Source organism: Uloborus diversus, chromosome 2 (assembly GCF_026930045.1).
Source record: "Uloborus diversus isolate 005 chromosome 2, Udiv.v.3.1, whole genome shotgun sequence".
In the NCBI taxonomy this organism is placed as follows: Eukaryota; Metazoa; Arthropoda; class Arachnida; order Araneae; family Uloboridae; genus Uloborus; species Uloborus diversus.
In genome coordinates this window covers 44,517,726-44,542,280 of record NC_072732.1, presented here as the reverse complement: position 1 = coordinate 44,542,280, position 24,555 = coordinate 44,517,726, and the positions used below count along the sequence as shown (strand labels likewise).

At 34.4% G+C, this 24,555-nt stretch overlaps 1 protein-coding gene across 1 annotated transcript in view; it reads right to left on the bottom strand.

Moving 5' to 3' along the window:
* The window catches only part of LOC129216284 (uncharacterized), a 34,228-nt gene that overhangs the window by 5,122 nt on the left and 4,551 nt on the right, over positions 1–24,555 (bottom strand). The window contains exon 3 of the mRNA XM_054850494.1: positions 15,439–15,807. Coding sequence (XP_054706469.1) covers positions 15,439–15,807 — 369 coding nt within the window. The remainder of the gene's footprint in view (positions 1–15,438; positions 15,808–24,555) is intronic.

Here is a 24,555-nt window from a genome sequence, read left to right as displayed (position 1 = left end):
ATAAAGGCCCTCTCTAAACAGCTTCACACAGAGGGGAGTAATTAGGCGTTAATAGCTGTCACGGGAACCGAACCCCTCTCCCTTCAGGCAAATGCAAAGTCGAAGACCGGTTTGCTCTTTCAACATGTAGTTGAAGAGCAACAAATGGTCACATTTTAGCTTCCGAGCGATTTGTGTTTTGTGATGCACTTGTGGAAATTAGTTTTTCTGAAAGGTATTGACACCAGGGCCCAATTTCCCAAAAGACCTAAGCACGCCAAAATTTTCAGGGGCGGCAAATTTTGCTTTAACCACATTTTTTTAATTCTTTTATTTTTTTGTTCTTAAAAGAAAAATATTAGCATTTTTTCATTTTTCAAAGTTACAATTGTTTTTTGTCATTTAATAATGATTACTTTCACACATCTTATGAAAATCAAATGTGTTTCAATCAGGGTAATTGATCAGCGTAAAACAGTAAGTGAAGACGAAAAGAGGGTGTAAATTTCAGAAAGTGTCGTTGCGTTTATCCAGAAGTCGCAAGATTGGAGTTTGACAAAGGATTTTAGTGCTATACTTAAGTTTATTCAGTGCTGGTTTCTTGAGTGATTGACGTTTATTTTCTTTTTTACATTATTAATATTTAAAAATTGTTTTCTGTTAATATTAAGTCTCGAAGATAAATAAAAATGAATGACGAACGAAAAAGACTGATGAAACATGCTAAATTAAAAACTGAAGAACAAAAAACAGTCATCAAAAATTTTTTAAACATATTTTTTTTTCAAATATGCAGTTTTTAAAAGCGGAAACTTTACTCTTTGCAATGTATTCAAGTTACAATTTACTAATGAAATACCATTGAACAGTGAGGAGTTGTAAGAACACAAGTGAGTTAACGTAATAACAGAGTAAATTATTCAAATCGTTGATTCGTAGATGAAAAAAACAATAGGATAAAGATGCTGCTATAAATAAAAATGACGACTCGTAAAATGGTTAACGCACAAGACATTAAAAATCAGTGCTCATCAAAGATTCAGCGATATAGATATTAAATAATTAAGCTAGGTTTGATTCCAAAACACAGTTTTGATCAAAAGAGCACGTAAACTTTTTTTTTTCAAAAAGTAACAGAATTCATTCGGAATGTAATCGTGTTTTTTTTTTTTTTTTTTCTAAATTCAAAATGTCTTTTTGAGCAAACAATGAAACAACAAAGAAGTTATTTTTTTTTCTTCTCAAAATAAAGATACTGTCTTATGTGAAGCATACTAACATGCGTAGCATTCGAGAAAAATCTCGGTTACTCTTTATCTCCCCATTTTTCATCATTATATTTTCCCTTATAGGTCTAACTCAAGTCTATATCATGTTTCAGTAATTCACCTGCGTGTCATTACAAGGAAATGTTTTAAAACTTCAAAGAATGATAGAAAACATGTTTTATAAAACTATAGGGCCATGAATAATAATAATAAATAGATAACCATGCTGTATTAATTGATAATTGCAAATAAATATACATATTGTAAATATTATTTATATTGCTCTTACGTGGATCGCTTTATAACTTGCCCAAGAGCAGTAGGGGAGACCGGGGTAAGTTGTTACATTCGAATTTGAAATTAACCGCCAGTAGAAACTGACTGTCCTTGCACTAGATGATAGCACTCACCCATCTGTATTCCCTGACTGTCACTGGAGTGCTTACATTCAATCGTAACTACGTACCGCATGAACCAGCAACGCTTAAGGGCCCGGAGTTAGGAGGGGCCCGAAAATTTTCAAGCTTTGTTTTCATTCAATTTTATAAAAAAAAAACTAGCAACCGTAATACTAAAACCAAAAAAACGTAAATCAAACTTAATTGGAAAACATTATATTGGTTCTGCCCCCCCCCCAGAACCCCAGAAACTATAGACATGGAACCCCCGTTTTAGATATCGGGGGCACCATTCCAGATATTTTTTCGGAGTCCTCTTGTAGGCAAACATTTAAAATTTTGCCATTTGCTAAACCAGTTTTAGCCAATTGGGGCTCCTAAATAGCAGGGGCCCTAGGTCATGGCCAATTCAGTAACCGGCCTATAAGTGGAAAAAAAGGGGGCCCACGGCCCAACTTCCATGTGCGAATACCAAACCTTGGGACGGCACTGAGCAAAAAGTGGAGAAAAGGGAAAATCCCCGAAAAAGAAAGGGAGAAGAAAGAAAAAGTTCTGACCGTAAGGAATCCTGAAAAAGAGTCAAGAGAAGTTTTTGTGTAGGATCTGGAATGGGGGGGGGGAGTTGGCAAGGGCTCGAAAAGTTTTGAGGCCGAAAATTTTTCCATAAATAAAATTTGGTTTGGAAAGCTTATATTGGTGTTGGGGCTATAAACCACTAGGGCTCGTATCTTTCGTCATCCCAATATCATCAAAACCGCCTAAAATTTGGGGCTTTAAAACTTTGAATTAAAAAAAATCCCGGGAAAGCCCCGGAACCTTATTTTTCTTGTCAGGTCATCGAAGGCAATTCAATTTCAGGCGTTCAATTTCGAAAAATTTCCGGGGAGAGCCTTCGAACACCCATTTCTTTAAAATCCAAGATCATCTAAAATTGCGTTTTGAGAGCTTCGATGTCAAAAAAAATCCTGAAATCTTATCTTTCACCCTCTTCCCTTTATATAACACCGTAAAAAATCGCATTTATGCACCACTTTCATTGCTGTTAAGGCAACAGATGAAAGGGTTTGGAACTTTGCTCCGAAATTTTCCGAAATCGAAGATTCAAAAAGGTAACTTGCTGCATAAACTGCAGAGTTCCTCGTGTACAATCCCTCTGAGCGAGGCCTTCGAGATAGGAAGGCCATCCAACTAGCAAATGACGTCATGGTTAGTCGATCCACAATGATATTGGGAAGTGAGCTCTTCGATTAGTATTTTGGTTTAATTAAACTATTTGGTTTATTTATTATTGTCTTCTACTATTTTAGTAGTAGTATTAAAACTTCTACTTTTTCATTAGAAAACAAAAAGGAACCAATAATCATACATTAAAAAATACACTGAGCTTAATTCATAGTATTTCACATAAAAACATTTATAAGTCTTACAAAGTATTCAAATAACTAAACACGATTTTATTTTACAATCTTGTAAAAACGAAGTGATAAATAAACAGTTTTATTTTTCATTTGAAAATTTTTTTAACACTAATCGCATTTTAACTACTCGTATATTGTACTGAAACATTAAGTCTTAAGAAGTATTCAAATAAATAGATGAACTTTCATTTTACAATTACATCAAAACAAAAAATAATTTTACCATTGTATTTGAATAAGAATAAAATGAAATTTTAAAATATAAATAAACATTTTTACTAAAGTAAACGGGAAATATAACTGCAATACGTTTCAAAGACATAACATCAAATTAAAATACATAATACCAGATTATTAATGTTAACTTAGCTTAGCAAATTTATACTTTTAAAAAGACATGAATGTTTGGGTGCCATCCCCCAAAGTAAACGGTGCCCTACCTCCTTCAATTATGAAAACTTCAAGAAAAATACCCCATAAACATCTCCCCCATCTCCCTTAAAATTTCAAGGGCACAGTTATTTATAACTATAGCCGTTGAAAAGCTATCATAATTATGAGACTATGATTCCTACCCCTCCCCCCTTCGGTGGGCACTCTCGAAAAGTTACACAGGAATTCAACTTTAAAAACGTTAAGTAAAGAATGAATTATACAAGATCATGAATACTGTATGTTGTACATCAAAAAATGTATTCAATATCAAAGCAGCCTTTTTTTTTTGGAATTTGGCTACTTTTCCATTTTTAGCTTTTTCTGATGCTAATGATTCTTGTGTGTGTGGGGGGGGGGCTTTAATAGTTCATCATTTTAGGCTTTTGAAAAATTATTTTAAAGAGCATTAATTGATGACAAAGTAACCTTTTTCAAAAAACTTCTCATAGAATGACCATTTTACCAACTTTCTTCAATACTTAAAACTTCATATATGTTAAATTTAGATCAACATTTTTCTGAGTAGGCTCTTTTAGGAATTCAGTGTGACATTATTGTGACAGGGGGAAGGGAAAGGATAACAAGAAGTGTGACATCACGCGTTGTTTATAACAATATGCTCATGTTGAACAGCGTTACATGTAACAAGGAGGGAGGGGGGGGGGATTTGTTCAAAATTTTGCAACATCCTTTATGGACAGCCCCTTAATTCAATTTATATTACAATTTCAGAGTTCCTGAAAGCTTATTAACAGAAAACCCAAGGAGTTCAAAATTATATAGTTCAAGACATTTTGCCTTTTTTAAGCATAACAAACAATCATAGAGCATTTGGCAAAAACACGTTGTGTATCCACTGCTCAAAAGTAATCTTTCGCAAGCCCAGAAATCATGAATACCGTTAACTCAACCACAATTTGTACATAAATATCTTAAAAATTAAAGACAACAGTGCAAAAAAACATATTTTTTTTTGAGTTTGCGCACAGAACCAGCTTGTTTGAATAACATTGCAGGGGCGTAGTTGGGGGAAAATGTTTAAGTATCGAACCCACGACCTCCGGCGTTCAAAGCTAATCTTCTTACCTCAGAACTACGGAAGCCCATCAAGGAATGTTTTTTGATCAAAATAACACATGCTAGCGTATGAAACAATTTAATCGAAACCGAAAATATAAGATTAGTTCAGTTAAAAGCCTGTTTCAATAAACTTGTTTACATATTAACTGAATATCAACACCAAGTTACGTTGCTTCTGATAGCAACAAGTATATTCGCAGAAAATTTTGACATATGTATATTGTCAGCTTGGAAAATCCATTTCGAATAAATGCGTGTACAAGGTTGAAAAAATAAAGAAATAAAAAGTTGCAAGTTAACCGTTTCAAATATTAAAGCAGTATGCTGAAATTACAAATTACAGACAAAGATATCAGAAAGGAAACTGACAATTGTTTGTGTAATGGAGGAAAAGTTAAGTAACCTTAACTGCATGAATTCTAATGGATAAAATGTTAATTTATTTATCTGAGAAAAGTACTTACCTCCGAACTTTAAAATTTATTCCATGAGGCGCCCGATTTTTTTCTTCGCATGCAGGTTGTTCGGTAGCGCAAATCGCTGACTCACTCAGCAGACACTCTGACACTTACAAGACTAATTATATATATATATATTTAATTGCCTCTACATTCCGGTACGTTTAAAGGATGAGATAAATTCAAGAGTATTGTGTTCAAGAATGTGCATCCGAAGTTACATATTTCCTATTTCATCTATTTCAACCAGAGCAAGCAACACTATTTGCTTGAAACTGCACTGCTTTCAAAGTTTCGCGCCAAGTTCAAAGATCGACGACTGGTGGCGTAACGAAGCGGGGGGGAGAGGAGTTGTCTGGCCTGTTATCACCTGGGTCTCGCTCTGAGGCGCTCATCAACAAAATGTAGCCGTTTATTTCGTGTATGAATGTTTATTTATAGTCACCGCCACATTTTTCATTATATCATTAGTTATCAAATTGCAAGTAAAAAATTGCCAATAATAAGTGAATTATGTTTCTGATTTTATATTTACTTTATATCCAATGAACCGTTTCTAAGAGAATGAATTTCGAGAATTATTTAATTACCAATTCCAGTTGAGTGAAACATTTTCCGCTTTGTATGATATGTATATATTCATCTCGTAAGCTGTGATGCATATTGACTGCATAAACTGCATAGTTCCTCGTGTACAATCGATTTGAGCTCCTCAGCAAAATGTAGCAATTTATTTCGAGTATGAATGTTTATTTATAATCACCGCAACTTTATTCATTATCATTAGTCATCAAATTGCATGTAAAAAATTGCCAATAATAAGTGAATTATGTTTCTGATTTTATATTTACTTTATATCCAATGAACCGTTTCTAAGAGAATGAATTTCGAGAATTATTAAATTACCAATTCCAGTTGAGTGAAACATTTTCCGCTTTGTAGGGTCTGGTGGGGGAAAGTGGTCAATGGGGTAAAGTGGTCATACGTCAAATAAATGGCTATAGCTTGGAAATAAATGTTCGAATGAATGTGAAAATTTTATTTTAGAGTAAGGCATTTAGAAACTACATTTTAAGTACAAAAGTTTATAACTGGCAAAATTTTATTCGGTAAAAAAAAATATTTTGCGTGAATATGAAAAGTTTTAAAATCTAAACACCTATGTTAACATCCTTGGAAAATTTTGTTTGTTAGAATTAGGAACAGATTGACTGTACAGGAAGCTTCCTACATGTCTCAAGAACTCTTACTCATTAGCAGTTAGCTGAATCTATTTTAGATAATTTTTTAGAACAATTTAAGTAAGATGGGGTAAAGTGGTCATAATATTAGGTTTAACGAATATTGTTCTTCTAATGTCACTTAATCTTTAGGTATAAGGCAGATACAAATTAAATATAAATTTTACTTAATATGTATTGTTTTTACAGTAAACGGGGTTAAATATACGAGTATATGCGTATATATACACTTATATACTCATGCAGACATTTACATATAGACGTTATTCACATAAATGCGCCAATAAATACGTATATGGGTATCTGCAAGTATTTTTTATCCATACAGCTATACATTCTACTATACACGTATATGCTCGGTTATACTCGTATATATAAGAACACTTATATACTCAGGTAGACACGTATATACGCGTACGAACTCGAGTAGACACTTACATACAAACATATGATATAAAAGTCTACAGGGTGAGTTTACATTCTTGAGCAAATTATTAAAAGCTGTTTAAGGAGAGGATAAGAAGCAAGAATCAATAAGGAACATATGGTCACAAACACAATGCTGACGCGCTACATGCACGCAAAGTGAGAAACTGATGGATGCTAAAAAAAATCACAAATTTATTATATATATATATATATATATATATATATATATATATATATATATATATATATATATATATATATATATATATATATATATATATATATATATATATTACACAAATACAATTTTACACAACATGAAAGTTTTAAAGCGATTTATGAAATTTGTGGCCTTCAGCTGTAATACATGTCTCGCATTCACATATCCCTCTCTGTTGCAATAACGAAACTTTTGAAAAACTTTCATCAGCCGCTGCGCCTTTATTGCGATGCGTGTATTAGAGCTACTACAGACCGTAACTTTCAACAACTGCTCTAAATATTTCTTAAAAACTAAAATGTTAGATAAAATCATCTTTGTGCAAAAATTTATGCCCTGCTTTGCATCCATCAGTTTCTGGCTTTGTGTGCATGTAGCGCGTCAGTGATTATAACTTCCTTATGATTCCTTGCTTCTTTTCCTCCCCTCTCACACCCCTTTGATTTTTGCCCATGAGCTGAGATTCACTCTGTAAGCCGACATGTATATAAGCGTATATTCTCGTGTATACATACATGTACTGGTGTATACGCATAAATGTACGTATACATGTCTATACAGGTATATAATCGTGTTTACACGTATACATGCATATATACTCGTGCTTCCATATCATATATACATGAGTAGACACGTACAAAGATGCACAGGATGTATCCACGAATTAACTCGTGTATACTCGTATATGTATGTATGTACATTTATATATGCGTATATACGTCTACTATACACATATATACTCAAGTATGCACGTATTTTCTCGAGATACAAGTGCATACGCGCATATGATATTCGTTTATAAGCGTATATACTTTTATATACATGTGACACGTACATATACGTGACACATATATACATGTGACACGTATGTACTCATGTAGACACGTATACACTCCTGTAGGTAATCACGTATACATGCTTATATACTCGTATATACTTGAGTAGGCACGTGCATGCATGTATCTGATGTATACATGTATCTACGTACTCCTATAGGAACGTGTTTACTCGTGTATAACACGACATGCATATATTCGTGTATACAAGCATGTACTCGTAAATATACTTGTAACTATAAAAACAACTGAAATATACAAGTATTAGAGTTCTTTATAATGGTTTTGCATTTATTTTTAATTATGACCACTTTACCCCATGCTATGACCACTTTCCCCCACCCCATGGGGTAAAGTGGTCATAAAAACATAGGGAAAAGAAAGCTTTATAAAACTACTAAAATCAATATTTTTCTTCCTAAAATTCAATGCATCGTGTTCTTTAGTAATGCAATGTAAAATAACAATAAAAAAAGTTTAAGTGTTTAAAGAATTTGTTGCATTTATTATCCACCTAAGTTGAAAACCTGCGATTTTATGACCACTTTACCCCACCAGACCCTATGATATGTATATATTCATCTTGTAAGCTGTGATGCATATTGACTGCATAAACTGCATAGTTCCTCGTGTACAATCGATTTGAGGAGCTCCTCAGCAAAATGTAGCAATTTATTTCGAGTATGAATGTTTATTTATAATCACCGCAACTTTATTCATTGTCATTAGTCATCAAATTGCATGTAAAAAATTGCCAATAATAAGTGAATTATGTTTCTGATTTTATATTTACTTTATATCCAATGAACCGTTTCTAAGAGAATGAATTTCGAGTATTATTTAATTACCAATTCCAGTTGAGTGAAACATTCCTGGAACAAAGTAATCTATATTTGATTGATTTAATTTGAAGGTAATAACTTCAGATAAAAATGCCTCGATTGCAGAATAAATTACTTCCTCCAAGCCTTTCCGTACCATTGCAGATGACAATTTATTCTCTTGTAAGTTTTGACTACATAGGAGAAGCTCCCCTCCCCCACTAAAATTTACTGTTATGTGCTGAGTAGGTATTTATTACGGAAATACTGAACAAAAAGGCGTCATAAATGTTAAATATTTTGTAGAAATTAAGTTAATGATCAATTTGCATGAGGGAAAATCAAAAAGAAAATGAAAAGGAAGACAAGAATAAATTTAACAGTATCAAATTCTTTTCCAAACCATTATTGAAAGGAGATTCCTCATTTTCTCGAAAAATAGCCACAACCCTAAAACTTTCAAAACAGGAAAGCTTCTTGGAGTTGGTCTGCACATTTTTTCCTCTTTCGTTTTTCTCTTTATTGCTCATATACGATGTTTGTGCAAATCATATACTTTTTCTCATGGGGATATTAAGTCGGAAATGTTTAGGAAAACTATGATAAAAAATTGAAATTTCAGAAATTATTCTAAGTGTTGATCGAACAATACATATAGTTTGATAGCGCCTGCTTTTTCCTGAGAAGAAATCCCTTTATTAAGTGACTAAATGGAAGCAATCGTTAAACCGGTAACTTCAGACCAAACTCTACAATACAGCAAACGTGACAAGTTTAGATAAATTTAAAATTTTTGCTCACATATAGTCAAGCGCACTATGATTTAACATTTATCTCATAAATAAAAAACATGTATAAATGCTTGTCGTTTCAAAATAGCCAAAAAATCGCTTTTATTTTATTTTTTCATTTTATTAATGAATGGCATTCACAATAACAAAATACAGACCGACAAAATTAAAAATTGCGAAATGCCTCAGTGAAACTCTGGAATTAGCAAAAGGGACGCATTCAACCACTTCTCGATGGGGACTCGATTCCCTGGGCCCTCGGGAAACATCGTTATCAGAGTTTGAAGAAAGGCGGAGCTCGCAGGGGCTCGCGTTGGGAAAAAGGGGGGAAAAGCTTAAGTGATTTATGGTAGTAATTTAGGAAAAGAGCAAGAGAGTGGTTACTTTTCAGATTTCTTACTTCAGCGACACCTGCATGAGAAAATTGAAACTAAATGTTTGTAGATTGAACAAGTTTTATAAAACATCCACACTTTAAAATATAAAAATTGATGAAAATGAAATTTAAAAATTATCATTAAGACCCTCAAAGTCTTATGAATCATCGATAACTGTTTTTTTCCCCAATATCATTACGGGATTTGTAGTAGGACGCAAAGTTGCTCAGTTTTTAGTGCGTGTATGGTTGCTATTCTGAAACCGTCGTCAAGCGAGATTTTCATTTAAAATTAATTTAAATTATAAAAACGAAAATTTTTTGTACAATATTGTCTCAATCGATTCTAGACTGAAAATCACGTCGTATGCAACAAAGATCGGGAGGTTATTTGTTGTTGATTTTGATTACTTGAGTAGATTGATTTTCCCTTGGCGCCAATCACTTGGGGCAACAGCCTTAAGTCTGCCAAAATTTGAAAAAAGGTCGCCAAACTTAGCGAGTTTTGGAGAGAAATGGAAAACCTCTTTCACTCGTTTTGCAGATGATGTCCTGCCACGCGCAGACAGTTAAGATCTGTGGTACCCTTCCATTTCTTGCAAGTCAAATGTTGTGCCTGTTCTCAGAATTTGGTGAACTTTACGACCTTATGTATCGATAACGGAGAGACGTAGGGGAGTAATTTATGCGTCAAAAAAAACAATACTCTTTCGATTGTAACTTTTATTTTTTTTTAATTTTATTTTTACACAATTCGTGTGTTTCTCTGTTAAGATTCCTTGCGATTACTGATAAACCCCGACAAAATTATTCAAAAACACTCTTTTCGAACATTAAAACTCGTAATATTACAAATAAGTAAATAAAACCCTTGACTAGTAAAATTTTGTTTTGTGATCTAAGCGGTGAGATTGGATGTATAAAATCCTAACGTAATACAGGATGTCCGAAAAATCTTCGACACATTTCAAAAATTAAAAAAAAAAAAAAACAAATTGTCGTTTTAATACACTTAAAACTACAGGTTGCATTCGGCACCTTTCAGGGGTGAAACACTTGTTCACCAGCGGCACTTAATACGGAACCGAAAAGGCACCTCTAACTATGGTGAAAAACAGGCACCTTTTAAAAAATAGGCAGCCGGGGTAAAAAGAATGAACCTTCGGAGAGTCAGAGTCGGAGTCCGATTAATTGTCGGGCACAGGAGTCGGAGTCAGGTGCCTCTAAATTCTCAGAGTCGGAGTCTGGCGTCAAGAGCTATTTCCAGCAAAATTTGTTTGAAATAAATCCGCCTTCAAGTACGGAATCTACATTGACTTTCAGTTTCCCCGTAGGCGCTAATGTTAAGTTTTTTTGGACTGTTCAAAATTGAACAACAAATAGTTCAAAACAAAAAGTGAAATATGGAATGAGATGTCCTCGCCGAGATCTTTCTAACAAAAAAAATTTGTTCGAATCGGACTATTCATTCAAAAGTTATTAGGGGGACAGACAGACCGAAAGACATTTTTCCCCATCTCAATACTCTACTTTCCAATTTTTAATTTTTCGATATTTATTTAATTATTTTATTTATTTCTGATTTATTTTTTTTTTCGCGACATTTTTGAGATGCATTAAGCCTTCTTTCATGCTTTTTTCTTCTTTTTCTGATTTTTACTGGGAAAGTAGGCTAAAAATCACCGTAAGATACAACCTTGCACTGCACATATAAAAACCATAAACATTACAAAACGTTTCAGTGCAAAATTAAATTCGTCTGAATAATGAGACACCCCAAATCACCAGTTAAGTTTACAATTAATTTTGAATGTGTGGATCTTTTTTCCTTTAAAAAAATGTGAGATCAATGTTTTCTTTTTTAAGAAGTAATCGAAAAATTACCAGCACAAATTTTAACAGAATGCAATGGTTTTTTAATGAAAATAAAAAAAAGGTCGAGTTTGTAGCTGCTCAGACGCAAGGAAAACCAGTTTTGTTTTTTAAAACTTAAACCTTTACGATTATTTTTTCTTGATTTCCAAGATAATATTGTAACTTCAGGCATTATTCTAAACTAATTGGCGTAATATAACTTGCGATAATAAATATTTTTTTCTAAGAATAATTTTCTATGTTTTCAAAGCAAAATAACAAACATTTCAATAACACACTAAAACAGAGTTTTTTTTTCCAGAGAATTCGAAAATCACTAAAAATTGTGCCCCCCCCCCCCCCACACACAAAAAAACGAGATTTATTGAAAAACTGTGTCATGTTTATAAATCGGGTGAAATATCGAAAATTACTTAGATTTCTTATGCCGAGCAAAAAATGCCTATTTTTCTCAAAATCATAAAAATCAAATGCTGTGAATATAAAAACAGTTTACAAAAATTTTAATGAATCCTGAAGAATGCCTTCGTGCACTTTGAGAATCCAAAACTCGGATGGAAATTCCTTATGCTCCTCGAATACTCATAAATTATTCATTTAAAAGTGACAAGATGTTAAAAGCATGAAATGTATTTAAATTTATTAAAGTTCTGAATTTAGGGCACTGACTGGGAATTTAAAATTACCGAAAGTACAAAAGTTTTTGAATCTAAAAGAAGCCAATAATGAGGTTTCTTTAGTTAAAAATAGATGGTTTAGGAACGAATGAAACGAAGTCCTAAACATTCATAAACACTGACTGCTCATTACTTCAAAATGTACGCAATTACTATATCAAAACTGATTGGGAAATATATTTATTATTATTCTCACAAATGGAATTAGACTGTCGTGGAAAGGTAAAGCGCAGACTCTGCAGAAATGATTTTTTTTTATATAGTCGTATTTGAAGAAACGCGTTTTGGATCTACATATACTAACAATAGCAAAATGTTGGAAATTTAACTTTTTTTTTCGCTCTTTATTTTAGAAGGAAACCAAATAAGCAAGCTCGTAAAATAAAGCTAAAATACAATAGAAAACAGAAAATCAAAAATGTGAAAAATTGAAATTTTGCGGATACTGTCCTTAATTTCTACTACTGGGGAGAGGGAAAATAAAGTTCAGAAAGATAAATCTTTGAACAAGGAGGAGAGAGACAATGCAGACATTAATATCATTAAAACGAAAGAATGGATTGCGCATTACAGAAACCTCTGGTATAGCCCAATTGGAGCTATAGAAATTGATATCGGAACAATAGATTAAGACATAGATTACATCGAAATGGATGAGCTTCAGGAGGCATTGAAGAGTATAAAAAACAGGAAAGCTGTGGTTACTGACAACCTGAACGCGGAACTCCTAAAATATGGAGAAAGCTTACTGCATGAAAAACTGCTCCATCTGTTTAATATTTGCTGGAACAATTGTGAGATTCCCACGGACTGGAAAACTAGTAAAATTATATCTATCTTCAAAATAGGAGATAGAAATTGCTGTGGGAACTACAGAGGTATTAGCGTACTTAATAGCACCTATAAATTATACAGTAAGATAATTAACAATAGGCTACTGACGATTGTGGATCCATTACTTCTAGAGGAACAATCTGGATTCAGGAAAGACAGATCATGTATGGATGATGTGTTTGTAGTAAAACAAATAATTGAGAAGCGTCGAGAATTTAATCTAGAAAAACATGATTTTTATTGACTATGAAAAGGCTTTTGATCGTGTAGATAGAGAGAAACTGTGGTCTATAATGGAAAAAAGAGGCATTCCTAAACATCTAATCCAGTCCTATCAGTCTCTTTATCAAAATACAGACATACTGATCGATACAGAAAAAATCAAAACTAATCAAGGAGTACGTCAAGGCTGTGGTTTATCCCCAACCCGTTTCAATATTTATATTGATGATATCCTGCGTACTTGGAAAGCATTAGTTAATGCTGGTATTAACCTAAATATGTCAACCTATTTTAATACATTACTCTTTGCTGACGACCAGATTATTATCCAGTCAAATGAAGACGATCTTCAAAGATCCACCTACATACTCCACAAGATATGCCAAGAATATAATATGAAGATCTCAATCCCGAAAACTAAAACAATGTCATTCAGGGGTAAAGAGCCAATTAGAAGTAAAATTGTTATTGATAATAGAATTATTGAACAGGTGAAGCACTTCAACTACCTAGGATGTGACATCACCTTTGACCACGACAATGATGTCCAAAACAAACTACATAGGTTTCAAAACTTTATGTGGAACCCTTACAAGAACCCTAAAGGGAAAAACGAGAAAAGACACACAACTGAAGTTCTATAAGGTTATGGCGGTGCCAACCTTACTATACGGCTCTGTAACATGGACTTTGAACAGTCAAGAAACTAGTAGAACTCAATAGCAGAGATGAAGTATTTGCGATCACTGAAGAACTGCACTATCCTAGACAAAATAAGGAATGAATCGATTCGAAGGGAATTACAGATATTCAGCCTCAATGAAAAAATTACGGAACATTGTAACGATTGGAAAAACCATGTTCGACGTATGGCACGAGGGAGACTTCCAAGAGCTGCCTTTTATTACAGACCAAGGGGAAAACGAGACCGTGGTAGGCCCAGGAAGCGGTGGGGCGACCAAGAAGGATAACCGACCAGGGGGGGGGCGACCAAGAAGGCGGAACAGGCTATATGCCTAATCCTTGAAGAAGAAAGATAAATCTACAAATGCGGTTGTGGACAAAACCCTACTTCGTAATCTTTGCACCATACTCGAGCTGTTTTTCTTTTTTTTTTGGGGGGGGGGGGTTGAACAACAAACAATACACTGTGAGACTCATGATTGAAATAAAAGATATGTGACTTTAAAACTGACAGTTGTCACTTGAGACACATATTGCCGAAAATGAACATTGCATGAAATAGCGGGAAAATGTTATATACGTAAAAAATCTCAAACGTGAAAATAGCATCAAATGTGAGGGAAATTTTTGATACGCTTTCAGTACCTGTGGAAATCGCGGGATATACAGTCGGAGGGAAAATCTATCCATACCCTTATTGGAATCGTTTTCTTTTTAAATGACTTAGTTCGGGAGCGAAGCCGATATAAGTGGATTCGAACACACAAATAAATAACATTCAGTCCGACATTGACGTTGAATTTTGATGTCTTGAATTCATTTTTTTTTTTAAATCACGAATTGTGATTGGACCCTACTCGTTGGATTTCTTGTTTCTACAAATGTCTCCTATCGCAATCATAATTGCGAAAAACATAATTTGAATTCAAGACGTCAAAATTCAAATGAATGCTAGAGACTAGACGCTGTCTTTGCCTGAAGTCGAACGAGTCGGGTGTAAATAAAGTCGGTTCCGTTGAATAGGGACGCCATCACCCATTAGGAATACCCTCGCGCGGAGGACGGTGAACCTCAAAAGTGACCCGGAACGCCATTTTCAATCAGATAAGGTGATTTAGCAATTCGTGATTGGTCAAAAAAAAAAAAGCCTCACGCAGTTCAATGAATCGATTTTTGAATATTGATGCAGTCGTAATTCAACATTGCATATGATTATGCAAACAAGCAGACGAAATCTTTGTACGAAGACATCAGTACTTGCCTATGATATATTTAAGATTTCAAAAAAATGCCTGTTTTTGAGATATTTACGTAAAAGAAAACAACAAAGTATCACTTGAAGGCATTGAATTTTAATTTACTGCAAATTACTTCATACTTCAATTAAAATTCTTACTTTTTTGAGCATTCGTTTTTTGCCCATTCTTTCAAACTTTTCAGTACTATTGCTTCATTCTCCATATTGAATTTATAGCTATTTAAGAAGTATTCCAATGACTTGGCCTTCATACTGAGGAACCCTTCCGTGCATGAAACGATGAAGCCAACTTCCAAAATAAAATACTCTGTCTCACTCCTCAAGCGGAGCAGATTGTACATGACAGCAAGATCGTGCAAAGCGCAGGCGTTGGAGATGGTGATATCTGTGACAAGATGATTTTCACATTGGTTGATAAGAGTTTGGACACCATACTTGTGTGCAATTTTCAGCACATTCACCTCTTCCGTCCATTCACTACAGTTGATAATGCCCGTGTACAAGTATCTGCAAAGAATAAGGATATATTAGGCTGTAAGGTTACAACCAAAGACAAAAATTCGTGAGATTGTGATTACCAACAAAGCGTAAAGTGTATATTTTCACCCACTAATTAGAAGTATACAGGGTGTCTCATTTAAACGGTTCAGAACGCCTATGAGGGTAGGGTGCATCCTGACGACTTGAACTCATATAGCAATGCGTGGTCGGAAAGGCTTTCCTAAAGCGGTGATGTACACAGAAGTATCATAAAAGATACCGTAAGTGAAAAATCTTTTTAATTTTACACATAAAAAAGCAAAAGGTACATGGGTCAAAGTATTCGAAGGTTTTTTCCACCGGCTACCACGCACACCTCACACTTTTGGCGGATGGAACTCCAAACAGTCTGGGACACTCCTAGCATATCTCAAATGTCTCGGGTTTTTAAACCATTTCCAACAACCCATTGCTACATGATTTCGAGTCGTCAGGATTTATCCTACTTCTCTTAGGAGTTTTGGAACATTTAACTGAAATGTCTATAAATTTTATTTCTATAGCTTTTTTCTTTTCGTGTCTCAATTTTGTTTTTCCATCAATTACTTTTTGATGCGTTAAGATCTTCCTGTTTCATTCAATAAGTCAATTTGCTTCAATTTTTCTTCATCTTATATATTATTTCTCTAGCCTGTTTCTCTATCCGTCCGCGTGATCTTCCTTATTTCTTTATCAAATCCCATGATTTAACCCTCATTTTTAAAGCTTAGAGTGCTGGCTAATGACAAACTCTATACCCACTGTCGAAAGATGTACCATGCCTTTTAAATTTAAAATCATCCAAGACGGTGGTTCCTGACAGATAGTGGTTCATGAGTTATTGAGCTCTGCAATTTTCTACCTGGAAAATATGAATTTTTGCATAGAGTTTTTGCAGCAGGGCTATAAATGTCGAGCGCAAATGCATCCCCCGGGTCGGCTAGTAAACTTAATTAAATTGAAAATAAAATCAGCACGATGAAAAAATTCCAGAGAGGATGATTCAACCCGCCGGCCATGTGCGGTCTTTGTTATTTTTTGTTTTTGTTTTCCCTAACCCTTCTCAGAGGTCGTTCGTAAATGTTGTCACTCTTTAAGGGAAGTTACGACAGTTAGGGACATGGGAGGAGGGGAAGACATGAAGTGTGACATCACATAGTTTGGTTAAAGAAAAACATTTTTATAACAATCTGTTCATATAATCTAGCGTGACACGTTGAGGGGTTAAGGTGATGTGTGACACTTGGTGACAAGGGAGGAAGGCCTCAACGTCAACACTGTTTAGCATAGTTCAAAAATAATCTTAGTTGTAAGCACTTGATGCTTATTTCAGAGAGATTAAGGGCCACATTTAACGTAAAAATAATTTTATCTATCAGTACATACAGGAATAGACTTCAACGTACTCAGAACCGGAAATAATTTTGTGAAACAAAAAATAATATACTTGTATGTTTAAAGTAAGAGACTCTAAAATAAAAATAGCAAATACGATTCCTTCAAAGGTACTATTAACTTCAACCCAAATTATGTATGATACAAAAAAAAAAAGTATGGGCAAACTAAAGCATAGACTACTCATCGCCAAAATGCAGCGGGCTCAAAATTAGTAACTATTGAAGCATTTTGTCTCGCCTTAACACGAAATTCACTATGAAAGTTTAAAGTAGTTCTTGTTTTCAAGATACAGAGCCAAATGGGGAAATAAAATCTCACTGATGTTAATTTTCGCCTGGCATATAGAAGTATTTCACACGGGTCTGACCGTCTTTTGAACTTCAACCCCTGATGAAGATAGAAAATCTTATTACATAAAACAAAACGGACTTCAAGTAGTTTAAATTTCGGGGAGAGTAATGTCCAAAAGGAGTCTTTAGTAGATAAAAAAGTGTTTTCTGCTTCCGTTCCTGCCGACACGCAAAGGAAGGAGGTTATAAGTTTGACGTGTCTGTGTGTGTGCGTGTATCTGTACTGTCTGTGGCACTCTAGCCCCTAAATGGATGGACCGATGTTGAAAAAAAATTTTTGTTCGAAAGGAGAGTTGATCGTGAGTGTTCTTAGCTAGATTGCGTCTTTGGATGACTTTAGTTAACGATGATATTAAAGACTTCGAAAAGGTTTTTCGCAATTTTTGCAGTGAAAATATATTTAAAATTTTTAAAATTTAGCACCAAAATAAAGTTTTTTTTTTTTTTTTTTTTTTTTTTTTTACGTTTGATAGCATGTGTTTGGAACTCCCATGTTACATAGAATTCGAATTATAATGTTTTTTTAAAGCAGGATGTTAAATACGGCAAAGTCTTTATTCAAGCGATTTGTAACCAAATTCATTTTTGGTCGACAAGGAAATTAAAAGCAATGATTTAAAATTTTTATCTGTTGCCAGTTTATGTTAGTTAAATAAAATACGTCTAATTGATCTTTATAGTATAAGGCTTTTAAAAGGATTTTCAATTTTCCCTCTTAATTCTACATTTACGACTCAGTCGGTTTTTTTTTTTTTTTTTTTTTACTTTTAATTTTAGTTATTATGCTATGAAGACAATTTTCCACTACCCTTATAGGGAAATTTCTAGGATAAAATAAAACAAAGGAAAAGGAGGGTATCACGGGACGCGAGAGCGTCCCGCCCCGCCAAGGAAACCAAACATCAGCAGCCAACAGAAGCAAATCCACCGCCAAAGACGAAAGAAAATAAAAACGACCAAGATCAAGATTACACGACAGAACAAGTTGGGGTTTTTTGGGTTTTTCACCCCTCTGTATCTCAGCCCCATGAAGACCCCCGGAGTTGATTTTTGGTACACTCAATCTCTAGTGGCCCCTGACGCCGTAAACCAAAATACAATCCCCTGGACCATTAGGGGGAGGAGGTATTAAAGTTATAAAATCGCTGTTCAAAAAAGTTTTCGCTTTCTTTGACAGGGCTACAGCCCAGACGAAAAAAGGAATCAAGCTGAAATTTCGCACACACATTCCTTGTGCCCTACTGATGTGCCTTTTGTGCTATTTGACCCCCCCCTCCCCTTACCCCCACGCTTTTACTCCCCCAAATTGTACCTTCCCGGAGTTCTATCACAGCCCCCCGGGGGGCTACGGTAATGATTTTTTGTATACATATTCTTGGGGGGGGCCATTGAGAACATATACAAAAATTCAACCCCAGGGACATTATGGGCCGGAGTAATTGAAGTTTGAAAATCACTAATTTTCCCTAAATTCTTATGTACTTACTCTCAGCTCATAGGGTTTGTTTATCTCGGACTGCAATTGCAAGGTTAGAACAGATCTAACAGTTATTCCAAAAGTTGTCTTAGGAAACGAAATTCAATCAAGACTAAAACATATCCAACAGTTGCAACTAGACGTTAAATCGCGGATATCACAAATTTGCCACAGCGACTGCGCATGCGCGCAGACTTAGAATATGAAAACAGAAAGCCCAACGAGCTATGTTGTTTGTTTATTCTTAAGCAGAGAAACAAATTAATGAATAAGATTAGAATGCTGTCCTCCCCCCCCCCCCCCCCAAAGTTTTGCCGATACGAAATTTCCTTCCTCCTGTTTTTCAGTTTTGATATATTTATGGAGGGAGAAATTTTAAATGTCGGCGCGAAATTAGGGTTAAACCATTACAATATTTTACGTGACAAATTATATGAAACTGTACGCATATGAATACGGCACATATAACTTTTTAATTGAAAGCGAAAAATAGCACTTTTTTATTGGTTTGCTTATTTTCTAAATTAATGGATTTTTCACAAACAACACATAATGAGTTGAAAATATATGAAATACGTGTATGGATATCCGTGCTTTGCAGTAATTTGTTAGCTGAAAAAAATTTTGCAATTAATTTAAGCAAGACTTTTAATGAGCTTAGTCCGGGCGCAACATGCGCATTCGCTGTGTTAAATTTGGGATATCCGCGATTTGACATCGAGTAAAGTTGTATAGATCTTCTGACACATTCAAATTTAAAATATTTAATGACTTAGTTTTTTTTTTGCTTGGTGATAACATGCGTTGTAACGTTTTTTAAATGAATTTTTAAACAAAACTAGGTATTAAACAAGACAAAGACTTCTATCAAGAAAAAGATAAATCACCAAACACACACAATTAAAATTATCCCATAAAACCTAAAATAATCCATGATTTAAGAAAAAATGTAATTAAACAAAAAGTGAAAAGCTAGATTAAAATAGCCCTCAAGCTGTAAAACATTTAAAGAAACCTACATGAAAATGTTGAATAATCTGTCAAATAAAGAAACTGTAATAGAATTTATTGCGAAGTTGTAAAATACTCGAAAACAACATAATTTAAAATATACTATTTTATTATCCAAGAAGTTTTCTTTGCAACAGAGAAGATACAAGGATTGCAATAAAATTTAAACCGCCCAATTCTCGCAAAATGAACATATTTCTGAGGAGTTGAAGGTGGGAGGAGGTTCTAATGGAAGTAGATGTGATGAAAAAGGAGAAGAGGGAGGATAATGGTTTGGCAGATACTTGGCGAGCAAACTAGATATCATAACTTTTTATGACTGAGGGTTTTTGGGTTTAGGATGCAGGTTTTCTTTTTTGTGCGGAAAAGTTACAGGTTTTCTTGGCGGGGAAATTTTTACAACAGGGATGTTTTTGATGAGATATATTTAACGGCCCTTCAAATAAGCACAACTATGAAGATCACTGTCTTCGATAAAAATTTTAGAGGGGCAGAGAACAACACTTTAGAAACCTTTAAGGGTGTGTTACAAGTATTTTTAAGCAGCTGAGATGACGAGAACTGAAAATAGTTAGTCAAACAACTCCAACAGGTGAGGATTGATGCAATATACGTCTCTGAAAATCCCCTTCCTCCAGGATATTTTTTTCTAAAAACTGTATATTTGTGAGCGAGGAATATGGGAAAAGGTTTCACCAAGATATATCTGCCACGAATCGCAGATATGAGTCATTCAGCAGAGTTAATGCTCGCCAAATACTGCTGGACTATTGCAAGAGGTAATAGTCCAGCAGTATTATATAGTATAATAGTCCAACAATGCTCCTTTGACGTGCAAGAAACTATTGAGAGGGAAACCTTTACAGAAATATTCTAAAAGCAACCTCTGCTTTCTGAAAAATAAAAAATTTATCGAGACAGGACCTATTCAATTATATTTATTGTACAGGATTTTTTTTCTTTTTCAATTCACCTTCAAATCAAGGGGCGGTTGTGCATTTCCGCCGCTGGGCTTTTGTGAGCTAATTAAAACAAACATCATTTGCATATTCGTTTCTTTCAACCCAAAATCAAAGAATTGACTATTTAAAGAAAGGATGCAGACAAAATTGTGTTCTGTTTTCTTGCCTCAGGCAGTGATCTCGAAGCTAGACAATCTTGTCGGTAACATAAGTGATGCAACTCAAATAAAAAAAAACACACACACACACAAACTAGAGAGACTTGGTACAAAGACGAATTGTATGTTTTTGTTTAATGTGATGTTTTTTCAATGAATTTCTATTTTTGAATAGATAACATTATATGATTTAGGACTAATGATTTTGATTTTATTTATCTAACAAAGAGACGGCACGACCGTGGGGTCGGAGATTTGCTTTTTTTTTTTTTTTTTTTGTGGTGAAAGAGGACCCTTAGTACCTTATGTGGTTAAAGTAATACGACGCAATATTCAGAAAATTATGAGAAAAATCGATTGAGTCGCCATGCAGTCTCCTAGGCCCCTTATGAGTTTAAAATATCAATCTCTTGACGAGCCGCCGCTAGCCTAGTTGGTTAAGGCGCGATATTGTACTCCAACGATAGCACGATCATATCCTACTCTGTACCCTTTTCTCTTTTTTATTATTTTTTTATATTTTTTTATTTATTTTTTTGTTATTATTATTTTTTTTCTTTTGCTATCACAACAATTAGTGGTAACGCTTTTCACCCCTATATTACTTTCTGCAATTTATTTTTGCTAAAGATCACAAACTTTCTCATTCACGTAAAAACATTCTTGCTCGTTATTCTGTACGGTTTGTTTTGCCTAGCAAAGGTTTTTGATCTGTGGTCCCCTTAAATAAGGGACATCTGCTCATAAGACTGCGCGACCCTGTGAGAATTGCACTGCAGTTATTTTTTCTATTTCGTGGTGAACGTGAACCTACGTGTCTATTCCATCAAACGCAAAGTTATCGTACAATCAAAATTAAAAATGTTGGCTGAAGAAGTTGCTAGCTGTTCTGGAAGAGGAGAGGAAATTCCCAAAGAATCCATGTACAATGCACTTCCTTGGTGCAACCTTGGGATGTTTACTTCTACAGACAAGTCAAAAATTTCATAAAGCGCTTGCAAAATTGCAGCGAGTTGTTAGAGCAAAATAGAGAAATTAATTCCCGGGAAGATTGTATAAAAATTAATTCAATTATTCACCATCAATTATCGTCACTCATATTCCAAGACATGATTCAATACGCCTGGTTTGCGTCTAAATTATCCACTATTTGAAATATTTTCATGAACGTTAATGAGGTATGTTTTTCTACTGATATATTGAAAATTCCCTGCAATTGTAAGAAATACGCTTTCATTTGTTGCGCAAGATGTCGCAAAAATTATTGCTTTGTTTGTTTCTATGATAACTACCACTGCGGTTTTTGTACATAATCATTAAAAAAAATGAATTTTTCCTAAATGACTTGGTTATTCTCATTAAAAACTCAATGTTTTTCCTCACATACTTTAGAATGAAAAATATAAATTGCTTTAAATTGTTTTGCCGGAAGAAAAAGAAAATTTTTAAAAAAATGATAAATAAATTTTTAAAAATTATGAAGGGAAAATAAATTATATTTCAATAATTGCTGTGATAACAAAACAAAAAAAAAAGAGATCCGAATGTCTTATGAGCAGATGTCCCTTATAACCGTAAGGGGACCACATGTCAAAAACCTTTACTAAGCAAAACAAACCGTTCAGAATAACGAGCAGGAATGTTTTTCAGTGAATGAAAAAGTTTGCGATCTTTAGCCATATTAAATTTCAGAAAGAAAAAAAGGGGTGAAAAGCGTTACCACTAATTGTTGTGATAGCAAAAAAAAAAACGAGCTGATGTGTGAATCACATGACTTCCTTTTACTCCAATTTCATGTCATTTTCCCATTATTGGTAATTTTAATGTGATTCAATAGTTTACTCTCTAAATATCACCAACAGTGGCCAAATTGAAACCAGATTTAAAACTTAAAAAAAATCGCCAAATTTGTCACCAAGTTAGCGACAAAACTTGGCGATCAAAAGACTGGCGATATATCGCCAAGTGTTCGCCAAATTATAACACCACTTGAGTTTACATCAAAATTATCAATGATTTCCCCCAAAAGGGGGCAAAAGACCCCCTTAAGAACATCTGAATGCAACCAAAAGGGGAGGTGCACAACTAGATCCCACTAGGAGTCTACGTACAAAATTTCAACTTTCTAGGACATACCGTTCTTGAGTTATGCGACATACATACGCACATACACACATCCGCACATACGTACATACGCACATACATACATACGTACGTACAGACGTCACGAAAAAATTCGTTGTAACTAACTCGGGAATCGTCAAAATGAATATTTCGGGTGTCTATACGTTCTTAGGCACTTATCCATGTGGTCGATTTGAAAAAAAAAAAAAAAAAAAAAAAAAAACTCAACATTCATTCGGGGGTGAGCAAAATGGAAATTAAGGTTGATTTTTGAGTGAAAATTCTTTCGGGAAAATAATACTTAAGTAAAAAAAAAAAAGTAAGAAAAAAGAAATCGTTTGTTTTTCCCCTGTTGCCAAAAAATAATTTTGAAAATGAATTACTGTACTTTCAAAAATAAATAAAAATAATGTGATTCAATGATTAACTCTCTAAATATTTCCATCGGTGGCCAAGTTAATACCAAGTTATTTAAAAAAAAAAAATCGTCGCCAAGTTGGCGAAAAAACTTGGCGACCAAAAGCTTGGCGATACGTCACCAAGTGTTTACCAAATTATAACACCACTTAAGTTTGCATTGATATTAACAATGATTTCCCCCCAAAAAGGTGCAAAAGACCCCCTTAGGAACATCCGAAAGCAACCAAAAGGGGAGGTGCACAACTAGACGAGTCTATGTACCAAATTTCAACTTTCTAGGACATACCATTTTTGAGTTATGCGAGATACATACGCACATACACACATACGCACATACATACAGACGTCACGAGAAAAGTCGTTGTAATTACCTCGGTGATGGTCAAAATGGATATTTCGCGTGTCTATACATTCTTAGGCACTTTTCCGCATGTGGTCGAATCGAAAAAAAAACTCAACATTCATTTGGGGGTGAGCAAAATGGAAATTAAGGGCGATTTTTGAGTGAAAATTTTTTCGCGAATACAATACTTCCTTTTTTGTAAAAGGAAGTAAAAAGAGAGAGAAGCGTCCAGAGTGGGATTTGATCGTACTAACTCTGGAGCCCAATATCGCGCCTTAACCAACTAGGATAGCGGCGGCTCGTCAAAAGACTGACATTTTAAACTTATAAGGCGCCTAGGAGAATGCATGGCGACTTTAAATCGATTTTTCTCATAATTGAGTATTGCGTCGTATTACTTTAGCCACGTAAGGTACTAAAGGTCCTCTTTCACCACAAAAAAAATTGACGCGAATCTCCGACCCCACGGTCGTGCCGTCTCCTTTTAAGTTGC